General features: G+C 41.2%; 1 protein-coding gene across 1 annotated transcript; it reads right to left on the bottom strand.

The window, feature by feature from the left end:
- Positions 1-2,609: 2,609 nt before the first annotated feature.
- Positions 2,610-26,719, bottom strand: dusp3a (dual specificity phosphatase 3a). Its single transcript, XM_033611771.2, has 3 exons — positions 26,350-26,719; positions 11,297-11,529; positions 2,610-4,866 (listed from the first exon to the last, which is right to left on the bottom strand). Exons 1-3 carry the CDS (start codon positions 26,541-26,543, stop codon positions 4,637-4,639), a joined length of 657 nt encoding a protein of 218 aa, XP_033467662.1. The 5' UTR covers positions 26,544-26,719; the 3' UTR covers positions 2,610-4,636.
- Positions 26,720-27,109: the final 390 nt, after the last annotated feature.

Here is a 27,109-nt window from a genome sequence, read left to right as displayed (position 1 = left end):
GACAATACCTACACGTTATAGACACATTGCTCATACATTCATATATGTCAACACTTAAATATGTATATACAGTATACATGTATATATTCATATGTATACAGATATATCAAAGGAGGAATAAATAGTGCCATTAATGAGGTGAGACAACCTAGTTTCCATTCTCCTCTCTAGTGAGACAACTATCCCCCTGGATTCATGCTAACGTGCCCCGAGGTCGTTTGTTCAGGAGAAATAGGCAATCTGATGTGTCCCAGGTAGCTGAAATGACCTGGCCCAGCATCGGCCCAAAGTTGGCACGCCGGAAGAAACAAGTTGGCTGAGACTCAGGATGAATGACGCCCCAGAATCGGGCCAGATAAACCGACTGCTGACACTGCCGTCAATGGGCCTATATCAGAAATGACCTCGCCCAGCATCAGCTCAAACTCAGCATGCCGGAAGAAATAAATTAGGCTGTGTCTGGTTGCTGGACTTGGCTGAGACTCAGGTTGAAAGACACCCCAAAATAAGGCCAAATAAACTTGCCCGATTTTGGCTGCCGACACTGCCGTGTCTGGGTCATTGTCAAAAATGACCTGGCCCAGCATCAGCCCAAACTCAGCATGCCAGAAGAAATAAGTCAGGCTGCAACCGGGTGCCTGACTTGACTGAGACTCAGGATGAATGACGCCCCAAAACCAGGCCACTAAATACTGCCATTACTGGGCTGTAATCAATACTGACCTGGCCCAGCACTGGCCCAAACTTGGCATGCCGGAAGAAGTAAGTCAGGCTGCATCCTGTTGCCAGACTAGGCTGAGACTTGGAATGAATGTCACCCCAAAATTGGGCCAAATAAACTTGCCAGATTCTGGCTGCTGATAGTGCCGTTATGAAAAATGACCTGGCACACACACACGCCGGAAGAAACGAGTCAGGCTGCGTGCAGTTGCCTGACTTGGCTGAGACTTGGCATGAATAACTCCCCAGAATCAGGCTAAATAAACTGTCCAGATTCCGGCTACCAACACTATCATCACTGGGCCGTTATCAAAAATACATCGGCCCACACACTTAAGGAAATGCGTTGGGTTGCATCCTGTTGCTTGACTTGGCTGAGACTTGGGATGAATGACGCCATAGAATCAAGCCAATAAACCATCCTGATTACGGCTGCCGACACTGCCGTCACACAGGTGGGACATAGTGGCTGAACTCCAGACACTCGTTACTGAGTGATGCTGGTGTTGATCCAGCTCATCAGCTCCGACTTTCCCTCAAACCGCCTCCTCTTTGATGGGAATTTGTCTCAGAAACTCTCGAGGAGTGACCTGTTGCAGGTTTTAAAACACTCCGTCACCATCCTTCCTGGCTCTAGGTCTACTTTACAGTAATACACTCAATAATAAATACTTTCAAAATGTACTGCTGAACTACTGCTGCCTATATGTAACAACTACAGCCTGAATATTTAGATGTGATTACATTCTATATATCTGATGGGGGTATTGACATATATTGCAATGCTTTACAAACAAAAGTTGTGGTTTGACCCTGTGTGTGCATGAAGTCAGGCATAATAAATTACTGTATGACACACACACGTAGGAGTGAGACATGTTGTGCATGGACCTCTGACAGACTGTTGATGAAACAGTGGTGTTGGATGCTGACCGAATGGCTGTGTCAGGGAATTGGCAGTGGACAACTCTCTGGCGTGATGACTGGAACGTTCTGTTGAAAGAGCGGGTGGCATCTTTTCTCTGGGGATGCATCTGACAGCTGAAACTAAAGGCCTCTAGTTTGAAGGCGGTAAACTGGTAAAATCAGCTTTTAACACCCCTCAGCTGCTGCCAAGTTTCGGTATTGTGTGTGTTATGAAAATTAGAATTGTTAACCACTATTATAACTGACATATTATACTGAAGAACCTCAGGGTGTTTCCACACCAAACCGGCTAAGTTAGAAAATGCATTTTCTTGACAGTTTAACCCTCTGTCTTCACAAATCTAGAATTTTTCTCACTCAAAAAATCAGCTTTTGGGAAAAATGACTTAAGCTTGCCCACAGAATTGGAGGCTGTGCTACGCCTTCCTGTCGCCTTTCACCTGCTCTGAGATCACTAATTTTAAAAGTCCATGTAGCCGATTACATGGCAGAGCTGCAACTAATAAATATTTCACTGTCGATTTTACTGCAGAGGAGGAAGAAGAAATTTAGCAGTGTGTTAAGGGCTTTTGCACACTGAGTCCGTAACTTTCATCCATTTGAACATGTTCAATTTTCTGTGTTTTTCCACATCCGTCAGCGCCTTTAGAGACGTTTGACCAAGAATCAGTGAAGAAAATGTGGCGGCGGGACACAGCTGCGACAAGACAGAGGAATAGGGCGCACAGAATCATTTTATAACTCAGACAGTTCACTTTCAACAGGTCAGATCACAACGAATAAAACACAACACATTAGAATCAGTTTGAAAAGTTTCTGTGCGATACGATTTTTTTCAGATGACGGATTTAAAAAACACATCTGAAAAAACTGACTCAGTGTGCAAAGGCCTTTACTGTGAGTGGAGATCTTCTCAAAACAACTAAATGTGTGTTTGCGTGGTTGAATGTTTTTCACATGCCTGGTTGGGTAAGGGGGTCACAAATCTACTTGCCCAAGGTCAATTTTTACTTGTTCCTAATCAAATAGTTTTATTTATTAGCTGTTTTTAAATAACAGAAAAGCTAGTGTTGATGAAAATGGACCCATTTTTATCCGCCTTGCTCTCAAACTTGAGGAAAACCTGCGAAATACATAGTTAGAGTTTCACCCACATTTTCTAACTCCACCCAACCTAACTACCGTATACAGATTAACTGAAATGGTTGCACATACTTTTACCCACCGCCATTTTCTCTCCAGTGCCTGAACAGAGGTGACAACAAAGCAAGATGGTTCACTCCTTTGCTACTTTCATCATCAGCTCTGGAAAAAACTGTGTTCATATTTTACCAGTTGCCTGATCGGGGAAGTCAGTTGCTAGATATACTACAACCCAACATGACATTTTACTTGCCTGAAGCAATCAGGCAGTCATTATTGTTGAGCCTTGTGGACGCCATCTTCCCCTGTAAACAGCATTTTCAAAATCAGTCGGTTTAGTGTGGACAATGTCTAAGTCAGAGGCAGAAGTGCAACAACTGTCAGTGTCTACACAGGATGCATTCAGGTACAGCATTGAGTGTAGGTCATCCATGTTCTGGCAGCTCAAAACACAATCACTGTTATTACACATGTAAAGCTATCCATATGAAAATACACTTGTGTATACTGCAAGCAAAGCTGAAACTGCTGCGGAAATATCTGTTCTGTCAGATGATTAAAAAGCGCCTCCTGTGTAGACTCGCCATACGTCAGATCAGCCCTTATGGGAATTATACAGGGCTTAAAATGATCAACTGAGCTCTGAGATATGTTGCAGTGTTTATAAAAAGTGTGTCTGACCGGTGTAACATTTGCCTCTGACACACAAACTGAACCAGCAGATTGTGTTTCAACTAAATGTCTTTATCAAGTGTAAATTTCTGCATCTTCGAATGAATGTCACCCTTATTATTTCTGATTCAAGAGGAAGCTGATATTGTAAATAATCCACTTTAGAAATTAAACCCTGTAAATTAGCTCATTTGAAGGTTCTTTTGAGGAGGATATTCAGCCCAGTGTTTCCTTAGATACTGTTCCTATTTACCTAAATGTGATTTGTCTCGTGTGCAGGCTAATTGAGCTCAATGACAAACTAAAATGTCACATTTAGCTCTAATGAACATTCGTCACATCAGCAGCTAAATATGTCCTCTTACATGGACATCACACGCCGCAGCAGCAGCTCATTATTTTTAATTAGCTCGACCTTTGCTGCCGTCACTGCCAGTGATACAACAACCATTGAATATACCGCTGTCAAACTAGAGGCCGCAGAGTCGAGGACTGGAAATGCTACACAGAGCTACAGCTTGCATCAGAGTGTGAATCATTGGTGTTTGTGCATTTAAATATCTGCCCCTAAAGGTGGAAGAGAATTGAGGATTTTTAAGGATCAAGAGGGCAAAAATAAAACTCTTTTTCAGTTTTCATGGAATGTTTGGGATTTTCCTCCATCCATTCACATATCGCTTTCTGACTTGCGTCGTCTGCATCGTGTGTTTTACAATCTAAGAGTTCATTTGGAATTTATAGAGTACTCCTGCTGGCGGAGACATCACTGACATTACCGGCAGTGGAAAACTATGGAATGATTGTGCTATAATCTTTGATTCAAGGAATATCTTTAAAAATCAGGGCGAAGTTTTCTCAACTTGTGGGAAGTGAAGGAATGCTTTAAGGTGCTGCGTTCAGGGACCCGCAGCAGTGTGGAAATATTTGAGATCACACTCTTTGTGGGAGCAGGCGGAGGACTGACAGACGTCCTCGCACAGAGCAGCAGTGAACTGAAGAGTAGAAAGAAAACGTGTGTGTGCGTGTGGAATAATTATCTACACAGACAAATGCATGTATGTTTGTGTTTCAGAATGGGTGCTGGTTTGGTCAGGGTGGGGTCAGTCTCCGAGAGCAGCTGAAGCCTGTGAAAGGCATGATGGGAGGGAGACAGGGCAGAGAGTCTGTCCTGCTTTCATTTGGTCTTTAGTTTGCCCACCTCCCCGTTCAGCTTGCCCTCCTTTGCCAGCTTCTCGTTAAGTTGGCACAGTTGGCGAAGGAAGCCGTCGTTAGGGCCGATTTCTCTCTTATGCCTCACGGTGGCCACCGCCAGCCGGGCATCCATTTTGTGGCGCAGCATGAGGTAAGCAACAACCATGGTGGGGGAGCGGCTGTAGCCTTCTCTGCAGTGGACGTACACCTTCCCTGGAGGATGCAAACAGAGGATAGAACAATAAGATGAGTGCTGCTGTGTATGTGCTGCAGAGTCACAATAACATACACCACAGAGAAGTGCTGAGTCTCATCATAAGTCACTTTAAAGCATTCAGCTTGCAGTATTCTGCAGCATCTATATCTTATTCTCAACACATAAAGACCGAAACAATCAATCAGCTACAAATCAAAATCAGATGGTTTCTCCTGAACATTTAATTCTTAGAAACATCTCAGGAAAACATACCGTCATTTTAAAAAGGTTCAATAATCTCCTAAAAAAGCTGCTCACTGTGGTGTTAACAAATGCTACTCAAACTGCAGCAAATAGTGCATTTAATGGGAACTATTTTCAGCAGCGGATTAATCCACATCTGTATGAGTGTTTGTGTCAGCAGGGCGATGTGTGTGGGAGTCAAAATAAACTAAAGTGTGTGTTCATGGTAATGAAGGAACATAATGATGTGGCTCACTGACGTTTCTTTGACAACACATTCTTGCTCTAAACTTGTCAAATATGGCAGTTTGGTCAGTGGCCCTACGCTTCAAACTTTGATGCTCTAGGTCCTCCAGTCGGTTTCCACTCATTACATGCGTAGTGTCTTTTAAAATGAATGTCTGTGTTTACAGGAAACGTAGGTTTCACCACTAGAACTACTTTCGGTTTTGGCAACAAAACTACTCAGTAAAGTTTAAAAAAAAAAAAAAAAGATCATGATTTGAGTTAAATAAAAGTATGTTTCTTGAGTAACTTAAAGCCCCTAGAAGGAACTTTTATTTTGAGTTGATTTTGGCGACCCTGTGGACAAAAGCGGTAGTGTTTTGCCGGAATGAAGCCTACATTTCCCATGAGCTCTAGCGCGTATTGTCGTAAAGACGCTTACCTGGCTCGCGCATGTGTTTGTTTTGGGGATGAATGAAACAACAAGACGGGAAAACTTTGCCCCCGCTCCTATCGGGGATCCCAGCTCACCTCTGCCGCGCCCCAGCTCCACCTCTCCGGCGTAAGCGCCACTGCCGCCAGGGTAAATGCAGCGGTCGGCTGGTAAGGCTGAAGGCCTGTTTGGTGAGCACTTCCACGACTTCTTGGACTGAGTATGGAGCGGTGCCTCGCCTCTTTATTTCTTGGCACTCGCTGGACCCTGTCGGCGCCTGGCTGGTACCTGTCGTCGGCCCGGATGAGGTGTTCCAGCCCCGCGGCCCCTGCTCTCCTCGTCCCCGCTGGTGGGGGTGAATCTGCGCAACCTGCGGCTTCTGTGTGTGGCTCGCCATGGACCCGCCAGCTCCTGCCAGGATTGGGCTGGTAAATGCTAGATCGCTAGCGATCAAAATGTTTATCCTGAAGGATTTCCTGACTTCCCGAGGACTGGATTTTCTCTGTGTGACTGAGACGTGGCTGACTGTTGGTGAGTCCAGTGCTTTCACAGAACTTTTTACCCAACGATTGCTGCTATTTTAACTCCCCGCGGACGTCGGGTCGAGGAGGAGGAATAGCGACTATTTTTAAGAGTCACCATAAATGTAAGCAGCTAGGTAAGATGACGTATGCCGTTTGAGTGCCGTAAATCGTTTCGCCCTGGAAGCGACCTGGTGAGGACCCGGACACAGTTTCCTAAAGGTATGGATATACACTATATAGAAATATCTTATCTTCACACCAATGGTCTCATTTGCTGTTGTAGGTCACGCACAGACATCAGCAGAAACAAGAGACTTTTGCATATCCAGTAAAAAGTTCCTTGTAGCGGCTTTAAGTTACTGAATATGTCACGTGACATTACCTACTAGTATAGGAAAAAACAACAACAACTTTAACATTGACTTTTGGTTTCACACAGGACACAAACACCTGCATTCTGTGTGAAAGTCCTGCATTCTTTTGACCCATCCACATATTATTTTTAGGCCAGATAAAACCAGAGGAATGTATGTTTTATATGGTATTTCTTTTATATTGCACATTGTTATAATGCAGATGTTAAGCCCCTTTCCACCCACGAACATCTGGGTTTTGTCTTTAGTGGGAAAGGGTACAATCAGCATTCATTCACGGGACAAATGACTCTACAGCAGTTACTGGTACTGAACAGCTGCAGCTCCGATCAGCAGTGATGGAAACATGATTGTATTATTCTTGCCCCTTTCCAGGTCGATGCAATGACTATGTTGGTTACTTCTGCGACTCGTCATCTCAGCCACAAAATCTTCACACATCATCCCAAATTAGTCTGCATCGAGTTTTAAAGAGATAGACTGAAGAACCAATATGATAATACCACTGTAATATTCTCACTGGCCTCCATGCTGCTTTCTACTTTTAACTAACCTGTGCATTTGTGACATTGAAGGTGACACGCCAGAAAAAACACAAATGCGCATACTCTTCTACTAGTATTAGGAAAGGACCCTATCACCTATTTTTAACAGGTTTTCCCACATTTAAAAAAAAAAAAAAACTGCATATATGCGCTGGTTTTGGTGGAAGTTGTCTTTCTTTTTAAAGTCACAGTCAAAAGGCAGTTAGAGCATGTTTTGCCTCCATAATGTGTCAAATCCATGGGGAATGCTCAAATGTGACTACCTGTTAAAATTCAATTAGTAGCCTGGGCAAAGTGTTGTTTTATATGTTGGGTGTGGTTACCTAGTCACCCCAAATCCCATTCGACTGGATAAATGTATGAACCTCAAGCCTTAGTCATTGACAGTATTTAAACATTTTACAGAACAAAAGAGGATTTGATGTAACAACACCCAAAAAGAAACCTTTAAACAGATGTATGTTACATTTGACAAGATGTCTTTAAAGAACTGTACAGAAATGTCAAGGTAAACCTGACAAATCACCGTACAGGATATCTGCTTCATGGTGGCTTTTAACTCTGAGACTCTGAGGAGGAAGACAAATGAGTGAAGAAACAAATTAACAAAGAAACACAAAGAAGAGTAAGAGTGGTTTGGGAACATATGCTGTGATCAAAGATGCCTAGCGAAGCATCTTCTGTGCCTGGAGATGCAAATACAGGACCTGACCTCTGCTGCAGACTCGGCAAAGTCAATCATCTTCACCGCACCCACATCCTGTGTAACAACTCAGTGTGTGTTCACACGATATGTGTTCTCTGTTCTGCATCTGTGTTTTCATGTCTGCCTGTTTATTTGTGTGAATCCTGTCTTGTTTGTGTATCTAAGATGTATTTCTATCCAACTTACACTTTCATTACTGACAAGCCAAAGGCCCCATGAGGAGTCTGCCTTGGCGAGCAGCACAGAGCAGCTGATGTGCCGAGCTCAGGTCAGATCTGCAGATTCTGCACTTTATTTGAAACCCAACACCTCTCTGTGTCCCTCTCCCAGTGTTACCCCCAACATCTCTCTCTGCTCTCCTCTCCATACTATAATCTGCTCCTATCCTTCTCCCCCTCTGTACTCCACCAGACCAAGTCCTCTGCCAATGAAATGACCTCTTCAATACCTAATCACCCGGCCTGCCACAGATCAATGCTGATTCTCCTGTATCCTCTTGTTAAGACACGCAGGATCTCTGGCTCACCACTTCACTCAGCCTCTTGATCCATCACTCACTCGCTAACAGGGCTGTCATTTTTAATTTGAACATGGAAATAAGTTAAATACTCAAACTGTGATGTAAAAATTCAAACATAAAGTCTTCAGATGGACACACAATGGGAAGTAGTTTTCCTTGCAGTCCAGCAGAGGGCACCCTTTGCATGACGTATTGACCTAAATCTAAGTTAACAAATAAAAACTAAATAAATAATAATAAATAATGTAAAAGCTAATGTATACTTGAATGTAATAAGTATTTAGTATGGATAATGTAATCTTCCGAATTAAATCTTTCAATATCTGTACTTGCGATGAAGGAAATATTGGGTGGTGTTCAATATCATCAACACTGTACCTATGGCACAGGACCTGTGTCGACTTAGTTCCCCAGAAACGTAACTACAAGTTGACCTCCTGTCTATTTTTCTAAGCTGAAACCATTTCCCTCAGTGTAAACGAGGCTTTTATTCACTTTAATTTCACAGATAAGAAACAATAAATTGTGAAGACAATAAAGCCTCCACAAAAGTAGCATTTTAAGTCTTGTGTGTGATTTATCCTGGCCTCATATGAGCAGAGGAAATCTCTGCTAGTCACTAGGCTAATTTATACAGTGTAAATTCCATCGGCTTGTGCTAATAACGTTAGCATGTTGTATTTTTTTGGAAAATGTGTTTAGTATAAGACAGTTGTTTTGTCAGTGAACCTTGTGAGTTGGAATGGAGCTGAATTTTGTAGCGTTACCTTTGTTAATGTTGCTGTTGTCCCTGGCTTCATATGAGAAGGGAAAGTCTGCTAGCTGTTGAGCTAATTTATACAATGTAAAATGCCATAGGCTTGTGCTAATAACGTTACCATGTTGTATTTGTTTGGAAAACATGTTTAGTATAAGACAGTTGTTTTGTCGCTGAACCTTGTGAGCTGTATTGGAGCTGAATTTTGTAGCGTTACCTTTGTTAAATGTTGCTGTTGTCCCTGGTTTTATATGAGAAGAGGAAAAGTCTGCTAGCCGCTAGGCTAATTTATACAATGTAATAAGCCATAGGCTTGTGCTAATAACATTAGCATGTTGTATTTGTGGGGAAAATGATTAAGACAAGTGTTTGTGAATGCTGCGAGTTATAATGAAGCTGATTTGTGTACTTGTGTTTGATATTGTCGCTATTCACCATGTTGTTACCGGCTTCTTCTTCTTCTGTTACACATTTAATGCTACTCGAATTCTGGGTCAAAGCACGGAACGGAAACTGTGGAGCATGCTCAGAGCGTCTAGGCCAGTGTGGGTCTGATTGACTGTATACATGCAGGAGGAATTCAACTCCCAATCACATTGTCTAGGTGTGTTAGTCCGAGTTTGAGAAATTAGAGTTAGTATGACTAACACGTTTACGTGTATTTTAAAAAGTCTGGTTTTAGTCAGACTAACACAATAAATCAATTTTCTCTAATGTCATGCAAACGCACTGACTGTTAAACTATGGAAGTTACAATTAAAATTACGGCTCTGCCTATTTGGAAATTGCAATTTAAGACTTTAAAGAGGCTCTGTAGACCCTTGAAAGTTTGCTATATGAGCTCATTAACACAATCACTTGCTGTAACATGCAGTAACCTTGTGTCTTCATTATGACAGACACACAGGAACAACACATCCATGCAGCTCCTCATTAAAATCCCAGACCTATGACTTTCTCAGAGCTCGCAGCGAGGAGGTCACAAAATGTCAAAGATAATGTTGCACATAGCACAATGTCAAACTACAGCAACAGCAGGCAGCAGAGTGGAGGTGAAACACTGTCTCATATCATCCTCCCTCTGCTCTGCTCTCCTCACTGCTACAGTCGCTCCTGATTTACCACAGCGTCGGAGATCCTTCGCCAAACTGCCTGAGAATTAAGATGCCTTTCCGTGTCAAGGCTGACAATAAATCCGTGCCATAAAATACAGGGTTCAGCACACTAATTAAACGCATCCCTCACGTGCGGTGACAAATTAACTAAATTTAGTTGCAGCTTCGGGAGAGCTGGGGAAAGATTTTTTTTGGCGAGGGGAGGGATGAGGCCTCCTGGGACTGATTGTTCCTTCAGTCTGCATTTTCTGCCTCACAAAATGCAGCACATGTGAAATGTTAAAATACAGAACACCTGACCTCGTAGGTATATCACAGCTAATTTAAGACCTAACTCCCGTGTGATTTCTGCATGTGTCAGACATTGTTTCATTGTTTTATTCCGGTCCAAAAGTGTTGTATCACCCGTTTAACAAAGCTGCTGTAGGACACAATGAGGTGCATCTGGTGCTACAGGTGAGTTCTGCGTGGAACATTTCGACATGATCTGATAATGGAAAATGGAGCAGGGCTCAGGAGTGTGTCAGATTTAGCCCGAGACGCTCAGGGCCGTCGTGATTATCCTCTGCGTTCACTTTAAGATCCACAGCGATGAACTGAGAGTGAATCATTAAAAGACACCTTAAATCTTGTCTCCTTTGTTCGACGAGCAACAAGAGGAGCTTGTTTTCGTGTCTCAACCTGTGGAGACAAATTACTTTGAAGCGGGAGCTACTGAAGTGAGAACAACACTGTGTTCCCCTTTGATCTGCTCTACATTTGAGGGGTTTAGTTAAGACATGAACTCTCAGTTCTCTTTGGGCTTCAGGTGCATTTGCACATACCGATACCAGATGATATACCGTTCTCTGCCAATATCTGATAATCTTTAAGTTTCATGTTCATTTTGGCCCTGCTGTTACTGATTTTATTATCTTACCAGTCATTTCTAGGGGCGGGAACCTGCAATATATTGCAGCATATTTGAAAAAAAAAGAGAAAAATAAAAAATTCAAATGACCTCACCTTTGCCATTATTGTGTGCGAGGGCCTTGTCGATAAAATCAGCCCCCTCCTCAAAGAAGGCACTGAGGTTGAACTGCTCCGTGTCGTTGGCCTGGATGCCGTGGTATGTGATGCCTGTGCCGGCATAGAAATCCACACTGGTGTTCACATGCATGAAGGAGGTGCCCTCTGCCACGTTGAGGACGTGCGTCACCCCGAGTTTCTGCAGACGCATTGCATTCTGGGCTACGAACCTGTGTATTCAGGATCAGAGTAGAAAACTACATTACTTCAATCACTTTAGCAAGTTGCTGATGTTGAAACAAACTCTGTGCACCAGTAAAAACTTATGAAGTGCCACTGTTGATGATAAAACTTCTTTGTTCTCTCATAACACAAAATGATGAGTGTACAGCAGCAGAGCAAGACATCAAGACAAATAACAGCACTAATAATAACACCTGACAGATACAGCAAAGCAGCATGTCAGCACAATTTATTTTAAAGTGATACTTTGACAATGTAGGTTGCATCTTTCACGACCGCTCTGCATGAGCACTGCGCTGGCACCATCACAGACACTCTTTATCTGCTGGGAGCTGGAAACACTTCTGCATGATGTTGTTTTTAAACAGCTCTCAAATATGTCTTTGTACATGTTATCCCAAACTGTGGGACTAATTTGATGATCACTGCTTTTATTCATAATTTAATTTTAAAAAATGTAATAAAAAGCCAAAGGTGACGTCTTTAAGGCCACACAGGTGTTTTCACTTGTTCTGCTCAGGTTGAAGTTGGGCAGAGATAATTCATCTGATTGTGTACACCTGTTTCTTTTCCAATTTAAAACACTATAAAATGAAAAAAGTGTTTGTTTCACTGCCTTAACATTTGCAAGAAATAGTATGCCTAACATGACTAGAAGACTTGATAAAGACTTTGAAAATACTTCTACAACTTACTTTTACTTCTGTGTTGAATCAACACCATACCAACGCTGTAGCCTGACGTGCACCTCCCCAGAAATGTCACTACACCTCACGGTAACATAGACCTCCTGTTTGTTTGTGTAAGCTGACACCATTTCCCTCCCTTCCCTCTTTACTTTAATTTCACAGATAAGAAACAATAAATTGTGAAGACAATAAAGCCTCCACAAAAATAGCATTTTAAGTCTTGTGTGCGATTTATCCTGGCTTCATATGAGCAGAGGAAATCTCTGCTAGCTGCTAGGCTAATTTATACAATGTAAAATGCCATAGGCTTGCGCTAATAACGTTAGCATGTTGTATTTGTTTGGAAAACATGTTTAGTATAAGACAGTTGTTTTGTCAGTGAACCTTGTGAGTTGTAATGGAGTCGAACGTTGTAATGTTACCTTTGTTAAATGTTGCTGTTGTCCCTGGCTTCATGTGAGCAGAGGAAATCTCTGCTAGCTGCTAGGCTAATTTATACAATGTAAAATGCCATAGGCTTGTGCTAATAACGTTAGCATGTTGTATTTGTGGGGAAAATGTGTCCAGATAAAGACAAGTGTTTGTCTGTGAATGCTGCGAGTTATAGTGAAGCTGATTTGTGAACTTGTGTTTGACATTGTCTCTATTAAGCCATGTTTAATGTGAGTTTAATGTGTGTTTTGAATCAACTAAACTTTACAGCACTTCACAGAAACCTCTGCTGCTGACTAGTGTTTTGGAGGTGTAACTGCAGAGTGACACAGACACATATTATTTGGATATTTGCAATACTATGGCTGCATCCAGGCCTCAAGTCTGTTTCACATCACAATCATTGTAACTGTGGTCATATTCTGTCTGCTCATCTGTCCCTGCAGATAACAAGATATAAATCTCATGTACAGGGTTGTTTTGTGAGTGAAGAAAATAAATTCCTGTAAAACATGCAGACTTTTTTTTTGGAAACAATTTTCAATCAGGACCTAGTGACTAAACAGCTTCACCTCCATCTTCATCTACTTATCTTTCAGGAAACAATAAATCTGCTCCCCTCCTGTTTCACTGTTCTTTGTTTACAAGGATTACAATACTGCATATTGGGCCTACACAGAGCAAACAAACTGTAACAAAGCAATACGGGGATTTGGCTGCTCCAGCCCGCCTGGCTCGATGCCTGTGTCCACTGTTACGATCCAACCTGGCCGAAGGCACTGCCCATTGATTCTGAATAAAACGCCTCTTTTGTTCATGTTGTGTTCAAGTTTTATGGAACATTTAGTGTCACTAATTAGCTATACAGATATTTATGTTTATATGACAGAAAACTGCATCATATTGTTGCTCTGCAGCTGACAGAGACACACACATCATGATTTCAATCAAAAATGGTATATATGCTGGTGACATGTGTCTACCTCTCTCCAGTGTGTTTTCTCCTTTACTGTTAAATGAATACTTCACTACCTAAATTACCATTTCTATATCAGTTACTCACTCTGTATTATGCTGAATTTGCCTGCAGTGAAGAGTCCAACAATGGAGAAAGTTCTTGATGAACTGAACTCATAGGGGTCTAACATGTTTAACAACAGCAAAACTATGTGAAAACATCAGTTTACAACCTCTCACAGAACCCCTGCAGTGTAATCCAAGTCTCATTTATCCAGTTCTTTGCTCAGTACTTCCCAAACAGACAACCCTTCCTGACAGGAAACAGAACGTGAAATTAAATCTGCCTTGTTCAGTTAATTTGTTTGTTTGTGAATTTGGTGAGTCTGAATTAAACCTTTTAAGAGGCTGTGCGCATGCCCCCTCCTTAACCACCTGGAAAACACAAGGTCAGGCACTGGGTCCTACTCTGTGCCAACTTTTAAGGGTGTGGAGGCAGGTTGCGCCTGAGGTTGCCGGACATAACCAGCATTGTATCATAGCCTATTTATCAGAAATCCTGAGTGCAGAGCTGATCTTCTTCTAGGCCTGGTTTTGTAAGTGTATTAGGCCAAATATATTGTCCGTGGGACAGATGTAAAACTTCTTTATAAAAATGAACTGAATGCCTTTCAAGGATCTTTTTCAGGATCCACGGAGACCTTGTTTGATGTGGTTTTGCTGCATGTTAAAAAATGCAGTCGCCAATTACTTCAGTCCATCAAGAATTCTCTTTGTTTTTGGATTCTTCGTTTATCGTGGAGGCATGTGAAAAAAAACCATTGCTTTCTTTACAATTCTATGTAATACGTTGTGAGTAACTGATACATAAATGGTCATTTGGGGGGTGAAGTATTCCTTTAAATGCATTTAAATTAGGGATGTAAAATAATGCATTAATTTTGATTGATTAATCACAAAAAACAACACACTAAAAAATGTAACGCTGATTAATCATGTTCTGTGGTGCCCTTTGACCTGGTGCATCTTTGAAGGCCACAATCGCTTTGTCACATGATGGAAGCAGATGAGACGATGCTGCTTCACCAAAAGAACAGAAAAGAAACTTTCTACACTTAATCTATTTTGAGAAGACAAAATTAACCTAATTACACTACTGCTTCACCCTGCGAATGGAACACCTACATTTTAAAAACGTTTCATTTTCATACCATCGGAGTACTTCAAGCCTGAAATATCACCTCAACACAAAGCATTCAGCAGCAAACCTGGAGGTCTGAGCTAACACACCCTCTGATGTTAGCGCTAGCAGTCAGCCTCGTCAAGCCACACTCGACCAGGCGTTCAGATACAAACTGAGTCAGTCTACCTGTGACTGAGTAACTACCTCCCTTGCAAAATGGACTGCAGACCAGTTTCGTTGGTAGAGGACAGGGTGACAACTGTGTCCAAAATCCAGCAGCTTCACAACACACCTGCCAAAATTCATTTGAATTGAATTTTTTTTTAATTAATTTCACAGCAAAAATTGATGTGATTATTGATGTTAATTAATCACAAAGTAATTTAAATGAATTAAAAACACAAGATTAGAGATGAGTTCTTTCATAAAAGATGCACAATATCAAATGTATACCAACACTGTTATTATCCCTATAATGCCTTATATAGTAAGCACAAATGTGTTGTTTCAAATATTATAAAAGCTAAAAGCTTTAGTTCTATATCTGCTTATTTTTATTTGGACCTGAGAATGATAAATCTTTGTGTAAAATGCTCACCCTGACAGCGCTGAGTGCTTTTATCGCTAGATCTCTTTACAGTCAATATGAGGCTGCCAAGGCGAGGCTAGGTGACCCTGGACAGCTCCCTAGAGGCGGTGGCTGCAAAGCCCCCTCTGCAAGGTCTAATAAAAAATCCTCCCTGCCAACATTTTTGCTTTATGGCTGTTGGAGAAGGGATGAAGCAGCCCATCTGCTGGTGTGTCAGCTGCAGGGCACACAGTCCTTCAGACGGGAGGACTCTTAATTCACATTATCCTCTTTTTTATTCAGAGTATGTCAGTATATATTAAGACGTATGCCTGAGTACATGCTTACATGTACAGTACGAGCACTTACAGTGCAACATAAGTAATGTGAGTGTGGAAGCAGAAGTGACTGTACTCGTACACAACACAATGCAGAGGCACACACTGTGGTTCAAGCGAGTTCACAGCCAATGGCTCCCTCTCCTATTTTACCTGGCCTGTCCCAGCCTCCTCCACCCTGGGATCCGCAGTCCCACAACATCCATTATTAAAGACCAGCTTCAAAAAGAGCCAGTGTTCCCCAAAGCAAACAAACCACACCTTAAGTGTGTCCCTGAGCTGTACACGGCGGATTCATAGTGCTGACTACAACTGATCTGAGAACAGTGGAAGGAGCTCTGGAAAATACACTCATAATGCATTTCAGAGAGAGATGGGAGCGTTTTACTGACGAGTTCATCAAAGTGTGGGGAGTTATTGACATTACTCACGGATCATCATTTTTAAAACTACTGTATTATCGTTGGAGGTTCGATGTGGATGGGCCCGCATTTCTTTCTTCACCCTGCCAGATGTCTGTTTTTTAATTTCTTCAGAATGTATTCTTGCTTCATCCCTGGGATCTGTTTTTATTTTTCCAGGAATGTCACAAAAAACGCTACCTTAGTAGAAAGCTGTGCCAAAATTCTGAAAACATAGTGGTACTTGTGTTTCTCCAGTACCATAGGTACCGATGATGCAGTTCTTCTCAACCTGGCGGGGCAACTTGAACATCTACAAGTGTTCTAATCTGCTGTTAAATACCAAAGGAAGAAGAATGTCTACCAGCATGAAACAACAACAACAATAACACATGAAAGCGTCAACAACAGCTCCGCTCGAACTCACCAAAAAGCAATGTTTATTTCCTAAGGCCGATGTATTCTTTATAAGTCTTTGCAGAGGAGTACTACATATTTACACTGCGCTAAGGCAGCTGAGTGTTTATTCGTCTAGTTTTGTCACTTTTTACAGTAGTATGTCTCTGCAGACCCGGAGACCGCAGATTCAGACCCGCAATTCTGGACCCGCAGTTCTAGACCCCTTGTTTTTCGTCCCCTACTGGACGGCTGTATAACTGCAACTAAATCAGCGTCTCACCCAAACACCACTGTTTGAAAGAAGTTGGACTTTTAATGCTTTATTACAATTTACAATTTTAAAATTTTATTACACCCGAATAAAAATACCAAGATTTAATTGTTGATTTATGCCTGGGTGCTGTTCTGCATGATTATTGTTTGCTGGTTGTTCTGTATGGTTTGATCCAACTATTTTAGTTCTTTATTTCTTAATATTCATCAGACTGCTCTGACTAGCACGCCAAAAACTTGCACTGCATTGATCAAACCCGCTACAACATATAATAGGAAATGTCTGGTCTTGGGTGTCCAGTGCTCACTTTTGTTGTGGGAATTTGAAACAAAGGCTGTGAAATAGCCTACTGAAATGGTTTGAAATGTTTTATTGTGTGCAGTGGTTACATCACACATCAGGGAGATCTGCAAAGAAAAAAAAGAAATCAAACATATCACAAAATTGAAAACAGAAACACTTAAAAAAAAAAAAAATACCTATCACAGTCTACACTGAAATACTGAAGATTCTGGAGCACATCAAATACATTATTATATCGACATATTAACAATAGTGCCCCTTCCTTCCTCATCTGCCTTTTGATCCTCCACAAAACTCCTCCACTTCACTGTGGTTTCCCCTTTCTGGATTGTTATGTGCACCTTAAAAAGAGAGTCCCTAATTATTCAACATTAAGATTTTTCAACCGTTTTACACACATAAACAAGGCCAAAAATACATTTCTGATCATCTGCGCTGGATGAGCTTAATTTCTATACACAAAATCTCTAAATATATGCCATAGAGTAATATCAATGTAGTGATATAAACACACGTTATATAATAATATTATGAATAATAAAGGAAAAAATATATAAAAAATAAAGGTGTATTACATGATATACATGAATACAAAATTAACTTTTAGCATAAAGTACACTAATTGCCAATATGTAAACAGTTTCATGCTTGTATGAAAACGTAAGCCTATACACGTTTTTCTCATATCATCCACTTCATTGCTTTAATCATTTATTCATGTTTAATTTAAAGCACATGCTAAAATTATTCGTCATCGCGCTTCGGTTTCATGAAACAAAATGTGCAGGTCAAACAGTTCATTGCTAACAAGCTAAACTATTACCTACTACTTTAACCCATATTTGACGTGCCTTTCAGACTATCGTGGTAAAGACAGTCATATCATTTTAAACGTATCACTGTACAACATGAAGTTCGCTCTCTATTTCATGTCAACAAAATAGTTTAAACAAATAATATGATTCACATTCGGATCGTTGTCGGCCATATTCAATAGTTGTAATAGTATGTTGGCTTCCAATGAAATAGAGGGCGCTGTCGCGAAATACAAGGTGTCCAGAACTGCGGGTCCAGATCTGCAGGTCTGAATCTGCAGTCTCCAGGTCTGCAGACACACCCTCCTCACTTTTTACCCAATCACGGTGTAAAAAGGGCGGGACAAATAGCCTACCACAAAGCAGGCTGCTCTCATGCACACAGCCAGTAATTGAGCCAGGAATTCATGTGTAACACACGTGCTGACGAAGGTAAAGAAGGAAGTGATCCAGAGTGGTCTAGTTAGGAGACAGGTTACAGCAGTGGAAGGGTCACAAGACATAGGACTTTCCCCAAAAGTCCAGAGTTCGGAACCACGTGAACCTTTAGTAAAGTTTGATGCATTATAAATTAAGCCGTCATCATATTTCTTTTGCTAAATCTAAAGACTGCCGTTTGTTGGTGGATTTTCTCAAGTCTACATGCAGAATTCCACTGCCTTGATTCTCACTGTGCGGAGTTCGGAAAAAACTTTTTGCATAAACCGAACCTTGTATGCTTCATCTTGCATTGGTTTCAGCTGTGCTGAAAAATCTTGGTTAAATAGCTCATTTTCTTTTAATCTGCACTCCCCATGACGTCCAGCGCACAGTGACAGCTTGCTAACAGGCAGTTGGTGCTTCTCAAAGTTAAGGACAGATCCTTAGATGGAGGCTACGTCATCGAATCCCCTCAAAGGACTGTCCTAATTTCAAGGGTCCTTCTAATTCTACCAAGGACCAAGTCTTTCCTTCAGAGAACTTTCAAGGATGTATTGTGTATCCTCAGCAGGTATTAAGTACCCACAATTATTTTTGATCGATTTGCCGGACAAAGAAGCAGGGCCTCTTACAATGATGCACCCCTGGGCACTCAGTAGCCTATGTGTATTCACCCAATGCTAGGAAGGAGTTTTGCCTAGCCTCTGTAGGAGCTGACCTGGAAGGACGCGTACTATCAACAAAGCATCTTTGACTTTGAGAAGCACCAAGTGTATCTTCTGCTCTGAGTTGGACCCCCTAGAATACGAGATGGCTCATCTCAAGGGGCTATCCATTAATAAATTTGAAATATTTGAAATATTTGAGTATCCCGGACGGAAACAGTATGATGTTAGTTCCTCTACCCTGATATGCCTGCATTTAATGCGAGTGGCATTCTGTAAATTGTATAAAATAAATAAATCTTGCCATTATTTTGAGATGTTACTATGCAACTCCAGAAAAAATTAAACTTCCCATGTCTGTACATTTCTCAGACTTTTGAAGAAGATTTAAGACATTTTAATACCAATTAAACTTTTCTTTTTAGATTAATAAATTCAATGCCATTTAAGACTCTTTTAAGATCCATGAAAACTCTGATAATGTATTTTCAGTTTCAGACCAACAATCGAGTATTTAATTCTGTCCTAGTTGTTGCTAGTATAGATCGTAGCCAAAAACAGTACATGGGCCTACTCCCTCTGGGGACGAAGAGACGTTGATGAATATTTTCAAGGACAAAGCCATCGTTCTTTTCCTCATTTGACTCCTGAACTGTGACCGAAGAAGTGTGTGAACCATATACTGTATATACAGTGTATACTGTGTTAATCACCAGGTTTGTTTTGATCTCGGCCAGCTGCACAATTTAAGTAGTAACAGTGTTCGGCTGATACACAGGATACATCAGCAGAAAGGCTCAGTGGGTCCCAGGAGTGGAAACAGTGGACAAGGTGCAGGCTTTCATCAACAATCAATACCACCTCGCCTTGCCTGAGCCATCTGTGATATCACATTACATTACGCTGCCCTCTCCACTCGTTTGATGAACTTTAATGGTAAAATATTTTACTAATTACCCCACCGTACTGAACATGGCCACTGAGTAAAGACAAATATTACTTTAAATGATTACAAAGAACATAATTTTATCAGAAATCAAAATCTCTTCTTCAAAATAAAAGATAAAGCAGAGACACATCAGAGTGCCACAGTTTTGTCTGATCAGCTTCAGCTGAGCTCACGACTGCCAGCACTTTGTTTGGCGACTTGGCCGGGGCAGGTTGGCATATTCAGATTGATTTTGTTGTAGCACAGAGGTACAGTAATGTGCTTGTATTCCTCCACCGCCCTGTTGGCAGTGGCTGGAGCCAAATGATGGACTGCACAGAGACACTACGTCTCTCAGGGGCATCCCTGAATCTGTCCTCCACCATGAATCCGTAACAGTGACATGAAAAGCTGCTGTGTGAAAGCTGATATTACGTTACAGCACTGCAAAATGTATTTAAATATTATATTTCCTGGAACTGTACTTTTTTCATCACTGGGTGTTATGATAAATGTAACACTTGAAGCCTGAAAATAATTTCTGATTGTTATGTTTTAGACTTCACTGCAGAAGATGTGAGATCACAAAATTAAATTCTGTTTTTGATCTTATTGGCTTGTCTGCTATATTTTGATCGCGTCTTTTTCCACATACTGATATATAACTAACTATATGTCAACAAGCCGAAATATTACAAGCATCACAATATGAATTTTTCATATCACCTTAAAAACTGTACCCCAAAAACTGAAGGAAAAAAAAAAACAAAAAAAAAACATCAGGTTTCTATCCATCCGTTAAGTAATGCACTTCCTGGTGTTGGACACTAGAGGCATCATATGCATATTGACGGATCTACGGACACCAGTCACATATGTAAGAGGAAATGAGGCGTTAAGGTGGCCCTGGCCACAAACACACACAGATCTGAAACCAAACACCTCTGACCAATGTTCACTACTGTGTTATTCTTTAGCGAAACTGTAAATACACACTGATCAGAACAACACACCTTCTGATAACTCCAGGTCTGTAAGAACTGAGGAATGTTTGTGTGTTTGTACACAACACATCTCATTCACAATCTGTACAGGAAGTACCAGGAACTGGTTTTACTGGAACACTGAGCTGTAAATTCCCGAACAGTCGGCATGTTCATTACAAAGCCAATAGCACCCAGTCCACCAGTAACTGAGGATTTATGAGCCGCCCTCTGCCATGTTTAATATACATGATACATCAGCACCCTTTCACCGACACAGGTGATAGAGATGGAATTAAAGTACACAGCAGATATTTGTTTGTCCCACAGTGAGATTACACACAAAGAAATCAGTGTTTTCTGTTTTCTTTTATCTGGAATAAAACTGAATATTTTTGGGGTTCTGAATTGTAGGTTGGAAAAAACAAGCAATTTGGGGATATCACTTTTGGTTCCAGGAAATTATAATAAACATCAACAACAATCAACATCATCAACAATTTTCTGCCAAAATGCCAAAAAAATGGATGGTTCTTGGTTGTGAAATGTTGCTTTTCTTCTTCCTATAATAAGGCAAACTGTAGCGATGCACAATAATATCAGCACATCATCAGTATCGAGCATAAGTTAATCTGTAGATTATTTTCTTGGTAATTTCTATGGTCAATAAAATGTCCCAAAATTTTTGAAAGAGAAGGTGACAGCCTCAAATCACTTGTTTTTTTGGACCAACAGTCCCAAGTCCTGAAATATTCAGCTTCACCACATGACAATAGACACACAAACATACTCACTAATTAAGAAGCCGAACAATGTAATATTTGACATTTTTGCTTGAAAATTAACTCAAACAATTGATCACATATCAAAATATCTGCAAATAAGTTTTTATAAATAGATAAGGCCTAACTGATTAATTAACTAATTATCTTCTCTCTAAAATAATAAAATGGCATTTATTGTGCAATTTACAGGCAGTAATGATACTCAGGTCTGTGTCAGGTTTATAATGTCTACACAATTCGTCTATGTTATTAAAAAGCAAAAATTGTATTTCGAGCACTGTCTCACTCCAAAGTCGTCAAAATCCAGTGCTTGGGCAGTGACTTGCAGCGTCAGAAACCAACAAAAAAAAAGCTGTCCCTTAACGTTGGCATGATATGCGGCCGGGTGCCGTTAAACTTTAACGGCACCCGGCAGCATCGGGGGAAACACAGTAGGACGAGAACATAGTTAAGGTGGCGAAAGTCCAAGTTGGGGGTTGCCTAAACCTAACCATGTGTTTTTGTTGCCTAAACTTAACCACATGTTTTGTTGCCTAAACCTAAGAGTGTTTTTGTTGCCTTAACCTAACCACGTGTTTTTGTTGCCTAAACTTAACCACGTTTTGTTGCCTAAACCTAAGAGTGTTTTTGTTGCCTAGACCTAACCACATGTTTTTGTTGCCTAAACTTAACCACGTGTTTTTGTTGCCTAAACCTAAGCATTTATTTTTGTTGCCTAAACCTGAGCATTTGATTTTGTTGCCTAAACCTAACCACATGTTTTTGTTGCCTAAACTTAACCACATGTTTTTGTTGCCTAAACCTGAGCATTTGTTTTTGTTGCCTATACCCAAACACATGTTTTTGTTGCCTAAATCGAACCATGTTTTTGTTGCTTAAACTGAAGCACGTGTTGTTGCCTAAACCTAACCATGTGTTTTTGTTGCCTAAACCTAAGAGTGTTTTTGTTGCCTAACCTAACCATGTGTTTTTGTTGCCTAAACATAACCACATGTTTTGTTCCCTAATTGTTGCCTTAACCTAACCACATGTTTTGTTGCCTAAACCTGAGCATTTGATTTTGTTGCCTAACCCTAACCATGTGTTTTTGTTGCCTAAACTTAACCACGTTTTGTTGCCTAAACCTAAGAGTGTTTTTGTTGCCTAGGCCTAACCACATATTTTTGTTGCCTAAACATAACCACGTGTTTTTGTTGCCTAAACCTAAGCATTTATTTTTGTTGCCTAAACCTGAGCATTTGATTTTGTTGCCTAAACCTAACCACATGTTTTTGTTGCCTAAACTTAACCACATGTTTTTGTTGCCTAACCTATGAATGAACACATGTGGAGTTATGTACTTAACAAAAAAAGGTGAAATAACTGAAAACATGTTTTATATTCTAGTTTCTTCAAAATAGCCACCCTTTGCTCTGATTACTGCTTTGCACACTCTTGGCATTCTCTCCATGAGCTTCAAGAGGTAGTCACCTGAAATGGTTTTCCAACAGTCTTGAAGGAGTTCCCAGAGGTGTTTAGCACTTGTTGGCCCCTTTGCCTTCACTCTGCGGTCCAGCTCACCCCAAACCATTTCGATTGGGTTCAGGTCCGGTGACTGTGGAGGCCAGGTCATCTGCCGCAGCACTCCATCACTCTCCTTCTTGGTCAAATAGCCCTTACACAGCCTGGAGGTGTGTTTGGGGTCATTGTCCTGTTGAAAAATAAATGATCGTCCAACTAAACGCAAACCGGATGGGATGGCATGTCGCTGCAGGATGCTGTGGTAGCCATGCTGGTTCAGTGTGCCTTCAATTTTGAATAAATCCCCAACAGTGTCACCAGCAAAACACCCCCACACCATCACACCTCCTCCTCCATGCTTCACAGTGGGAACCAGGCATGTGGAATCCATCCGTTCACCTTTTCTGCGTCTCACAAAGACACGGCGGTTGGAACCAAAGATCTCAAATTTGGACTCATCAGACCAAAGCACAGATTTCCACTGGTCTAATGTCCATTCCTTGTGTTTCTTGGCCCAAACAAATCTCTTCTGCTTGTTGCCTCTCCTTAGCAGTGGTTTCCTAGCAGCTATTTGACCATGAAGGCCTGATTCGCGCAGTCTCCTCTTAACAGTTGTTCTAGAGATGGGTCTGCTGCTAGAACTCTGTGTGGCATTCATCTGGTCTCTGATCTGAGCTGCTGTTAACTTGCCATTTCTGAGGCTGGTGACTCGGATGAACTTATCCTCAGAAGCAGAGGTGACTCTTGGTCTTCCTTTCCTGGGTCGGTCCTCATGTGTGCCAGTTTCGTTGTAGCGCTTGATGGTTTTTGCCACTCCACTTGGGGACACATTTAAAGTTTTTGCAATTTTCCGGACTGACTGACCTTCATTTCTTAAAGTAATGATGGCCACTCGTTTTTCTTTAGTTAGCTGATTGGTTCTTGCCATAATATGAATTTTAACAGTTGTCCAATAGGGCTAAACCTAACCACATGTTTTTGTTGCCTAAACTTAACCACATGTTTTTGTTGCCTAAACCTAAGCATTTGTTTTTGTTGCCTAAACCTGAGCATTTGTTTTTGTTGCCTATACCCAAACACGTGTTTTTGTTGCCTAAATCGAACCATGTTTTTGTTGCCTAAACTGAAGCACGTGTTGTTGCCTAAACCTAACCATATGTTTTTGTTGCCTAAACTTAACCACATGTTTTGTTGCCTAAACCTAAGAGTGTTTTTGTTGCCTAACCTAACCATGTGTTTTTGTTGCCTAAACTTAACCACATGTTTTGTTCCCTAAACCTAAGAGTGTTTTTGTTGCCTTAACCTAACCACGTGTTTTTGTTGCCTAAACCTAAGCATTTGTTTTTGTTGCCTAAACCTAACCGTGTTTTTGTTGCCTAAACTTAACCACATGTTTTGTTGCCTAAACCTGAGCATTTGATTTTGTTGCCTAAACCTAACCATGTGTTTTTGTTGCCTAAACTTAACCACGTTTTGTTGCCTAAACCTAAGAGTGTTTTTGTTGCCTAGGCCTAACCACATGTTTTTGTTGCCTAAACATAACCACGTGTTTTTGTTGCCTAAACCTAAGCATTTATTTTTGTTGCCTAAACCTGAGCATTTGATTTTGTTGCTATGAATGAACACATGTTTTTGTTGCCTAAACTTAACCACATGTTTTTGTTGCCTAACCTAAGCATTTGTTTTTGTTGCCTAAACCGAAGCACGTGTTGTTGCCTAAACCTAACCATGTGTTTTTGTTGCCTAAACTTAACCACGTTTTGTTGCCTAAACCTAAGAGTGTTTTTGTTGCCTAACCTAACCACGTGTTTTTGTTGCCTAAGCTTAACCACGTGGTTTTGTTGCTTAAACCCAACCACGTGTTTTTCTTGCCTAAACTTAACCATGTGTTCTTGTTGCCTATACCCAACCACATGTTTTTGTTGCTTAAACTTAAGCATGTTTTTGTTGCCTAAACTTAAGCATGTTTTTGTTGCCTATACCCAAACACGTGTTTTTGTTGCCTAAATCAAACCATATTTTTCTTGCCTAAACCTAACCACGTGTTTTTGCTGCCTAAATCGAACCATGTTTTTGTTGCTGTGTTTGCGGTGTTGTACCAACGTAGTGCATTTATTTTGAAAACAGAGAAGCATGTAACAAGCACAACTTGACATGGCATCCCAGAACGTCAACAATCAACACACTCAGGGTACCTTGTAAGTGTATATAAAGTGGAAAGTTCATGACCAAATGTCGATATGTGACGAGGTCAGAGTGAGAATGTGTTGATATTTCATGTCTCCATCTGCTGGTGGACCATCACGATAACAGTATGGATTCATAATATGATGATAAATCCACTACAGAAGAGACTTGATGATCACTAAAATAAGGTGGGGAAAAAAGTGGATGTATCAATATCGGTATGAGTTATCCATTAAATGAGTTGTTACATATCAGCATATCAAATCCTACATCGTGCATCTCTATCATGACTGGGTTTGTTCCTGTGACTTTAGGTGTATGACGCTGCGTGACCAGGCTCACCTCACTGATACGTGCATGTTCCCACTCACGACTCCAAATTCACGTGCTCCTTCTCCTCCCTCTTTGTTCTGCTGGAACCCACGAGACCGCCTGTTGTTTTTTTTTTTGTTTTATCAGTTTATGAATGAAAATAAATCGCATGCATGTGTGAGATGGCTGATGTTGCAGCTGAGAGCAGGATGGGGAGCGGCTCGATGGAGACGTGATTACACGGCGGTGATATTAATGATGGAGGGGTTCACTGAGTAGAAACAAGGGCTCTGTGTCCGTCCTTCATGTGTTCACCGGGCCGGTATAGGGTGAATTAAAATGGGAAATATATAGTATAATTACTATAATTATCATTACTGGTGTGTGACACAGTGAGGTAATGTCCACCTGTCTGACACTCTGCCGCCGCCGGCATTTCGAGGACAACAGCACAATGTGTTGACAACAACAGGCTGTCGCTTCCTCCATGATGAGAGTGGAGACACCAAAATAACAAGCCCGCCCTGCGCGCGTGCTCCCCGGACATGCGACACTGTTGTCATTGTCGCGTCTGCTCGGTGGATGGGGCGCGAGCGTGTTGACAAAAGACAACAACCTGTCTTACTTGTCAGTGTCAGAGCATGATAGAGACATGATGAATAACTCACGCGTTACCGATGTATATCCGGGGGAAGACCTCGTTGAAGTGCTGTGTCGGTAAGCTGTAGAAGCCGCTGCCGTTAGACAGCAGCTCGTTGAGTTGTTGGACGGTCACCTCGCCGCCGGGAGCCACCGGGACATCCGCCGGTGGTTGCTGCTGCTGCTGCTGCTGCTGTTTGGTTGGACTCAGGTGTTTCTTCATGGCTCCTCTTCTTCTTCTTCTCCTTCTTTTTCTTCTTCTCCCTCTTCTTCTTCTGTGTAAACTAATGTTAGATAACAGCCAGCTCCAGACTCGTGAGCATCGTCCGGTTATTCAGCTGCATTTTACCTCCGCACGTGAGTCGTGCGCGCGGTTGTCTTCTCGTCTACAAGGCGTCTGAGGATGAGGCGCGAGCGTTTTTACAGCGTCTCCCGTCGACGTCAAGCGGGAGGAAGTGTAAGCACGTAGTTCCGGCCACAGCTTTCAAAGTAAAATAACAACAAAGCGATCAAGTCAAAATCAAAGACGAGAGAATTCATATGTCAGTAAAGTAACAGGCCCAATCAATGGTATTTTATTTTTATTTTTTTGTAAGGCAAAGATCATTGTTAATATATATTAAATTATGTGGGTATACGTACATGTATACTGGAAGAATTACATTTCACACTTTGTATGGCCTAATTCATATGTTCACTTAAAAATTAACAGGACAAGATGATTAAGACATGTGTAATATTAATATTAGTATTTTTTGTAAGGCAAAGATAATTGGTAATTTATATTAT

Source organism: Epinephelus lanceolatus, chromosome 21 (genome assembly GCF_041903045.1).
Source record: "Epinephelus lanceolatus isolate andai-2023 chromosome 21, ASM4190304v1, whole genome shotgun sequence".
NCBI lineage: Eukaryota > Metazoa > Chordata > Actinopteri > Perciformes > Serranidae > Epinephelus > Epinephelus lanceolatus.
The sequence above is the reverse complement of the archived record's forward strand: the minus strand, read 5'-3'. Positions and strand labels throughout refer to the sequence as shown.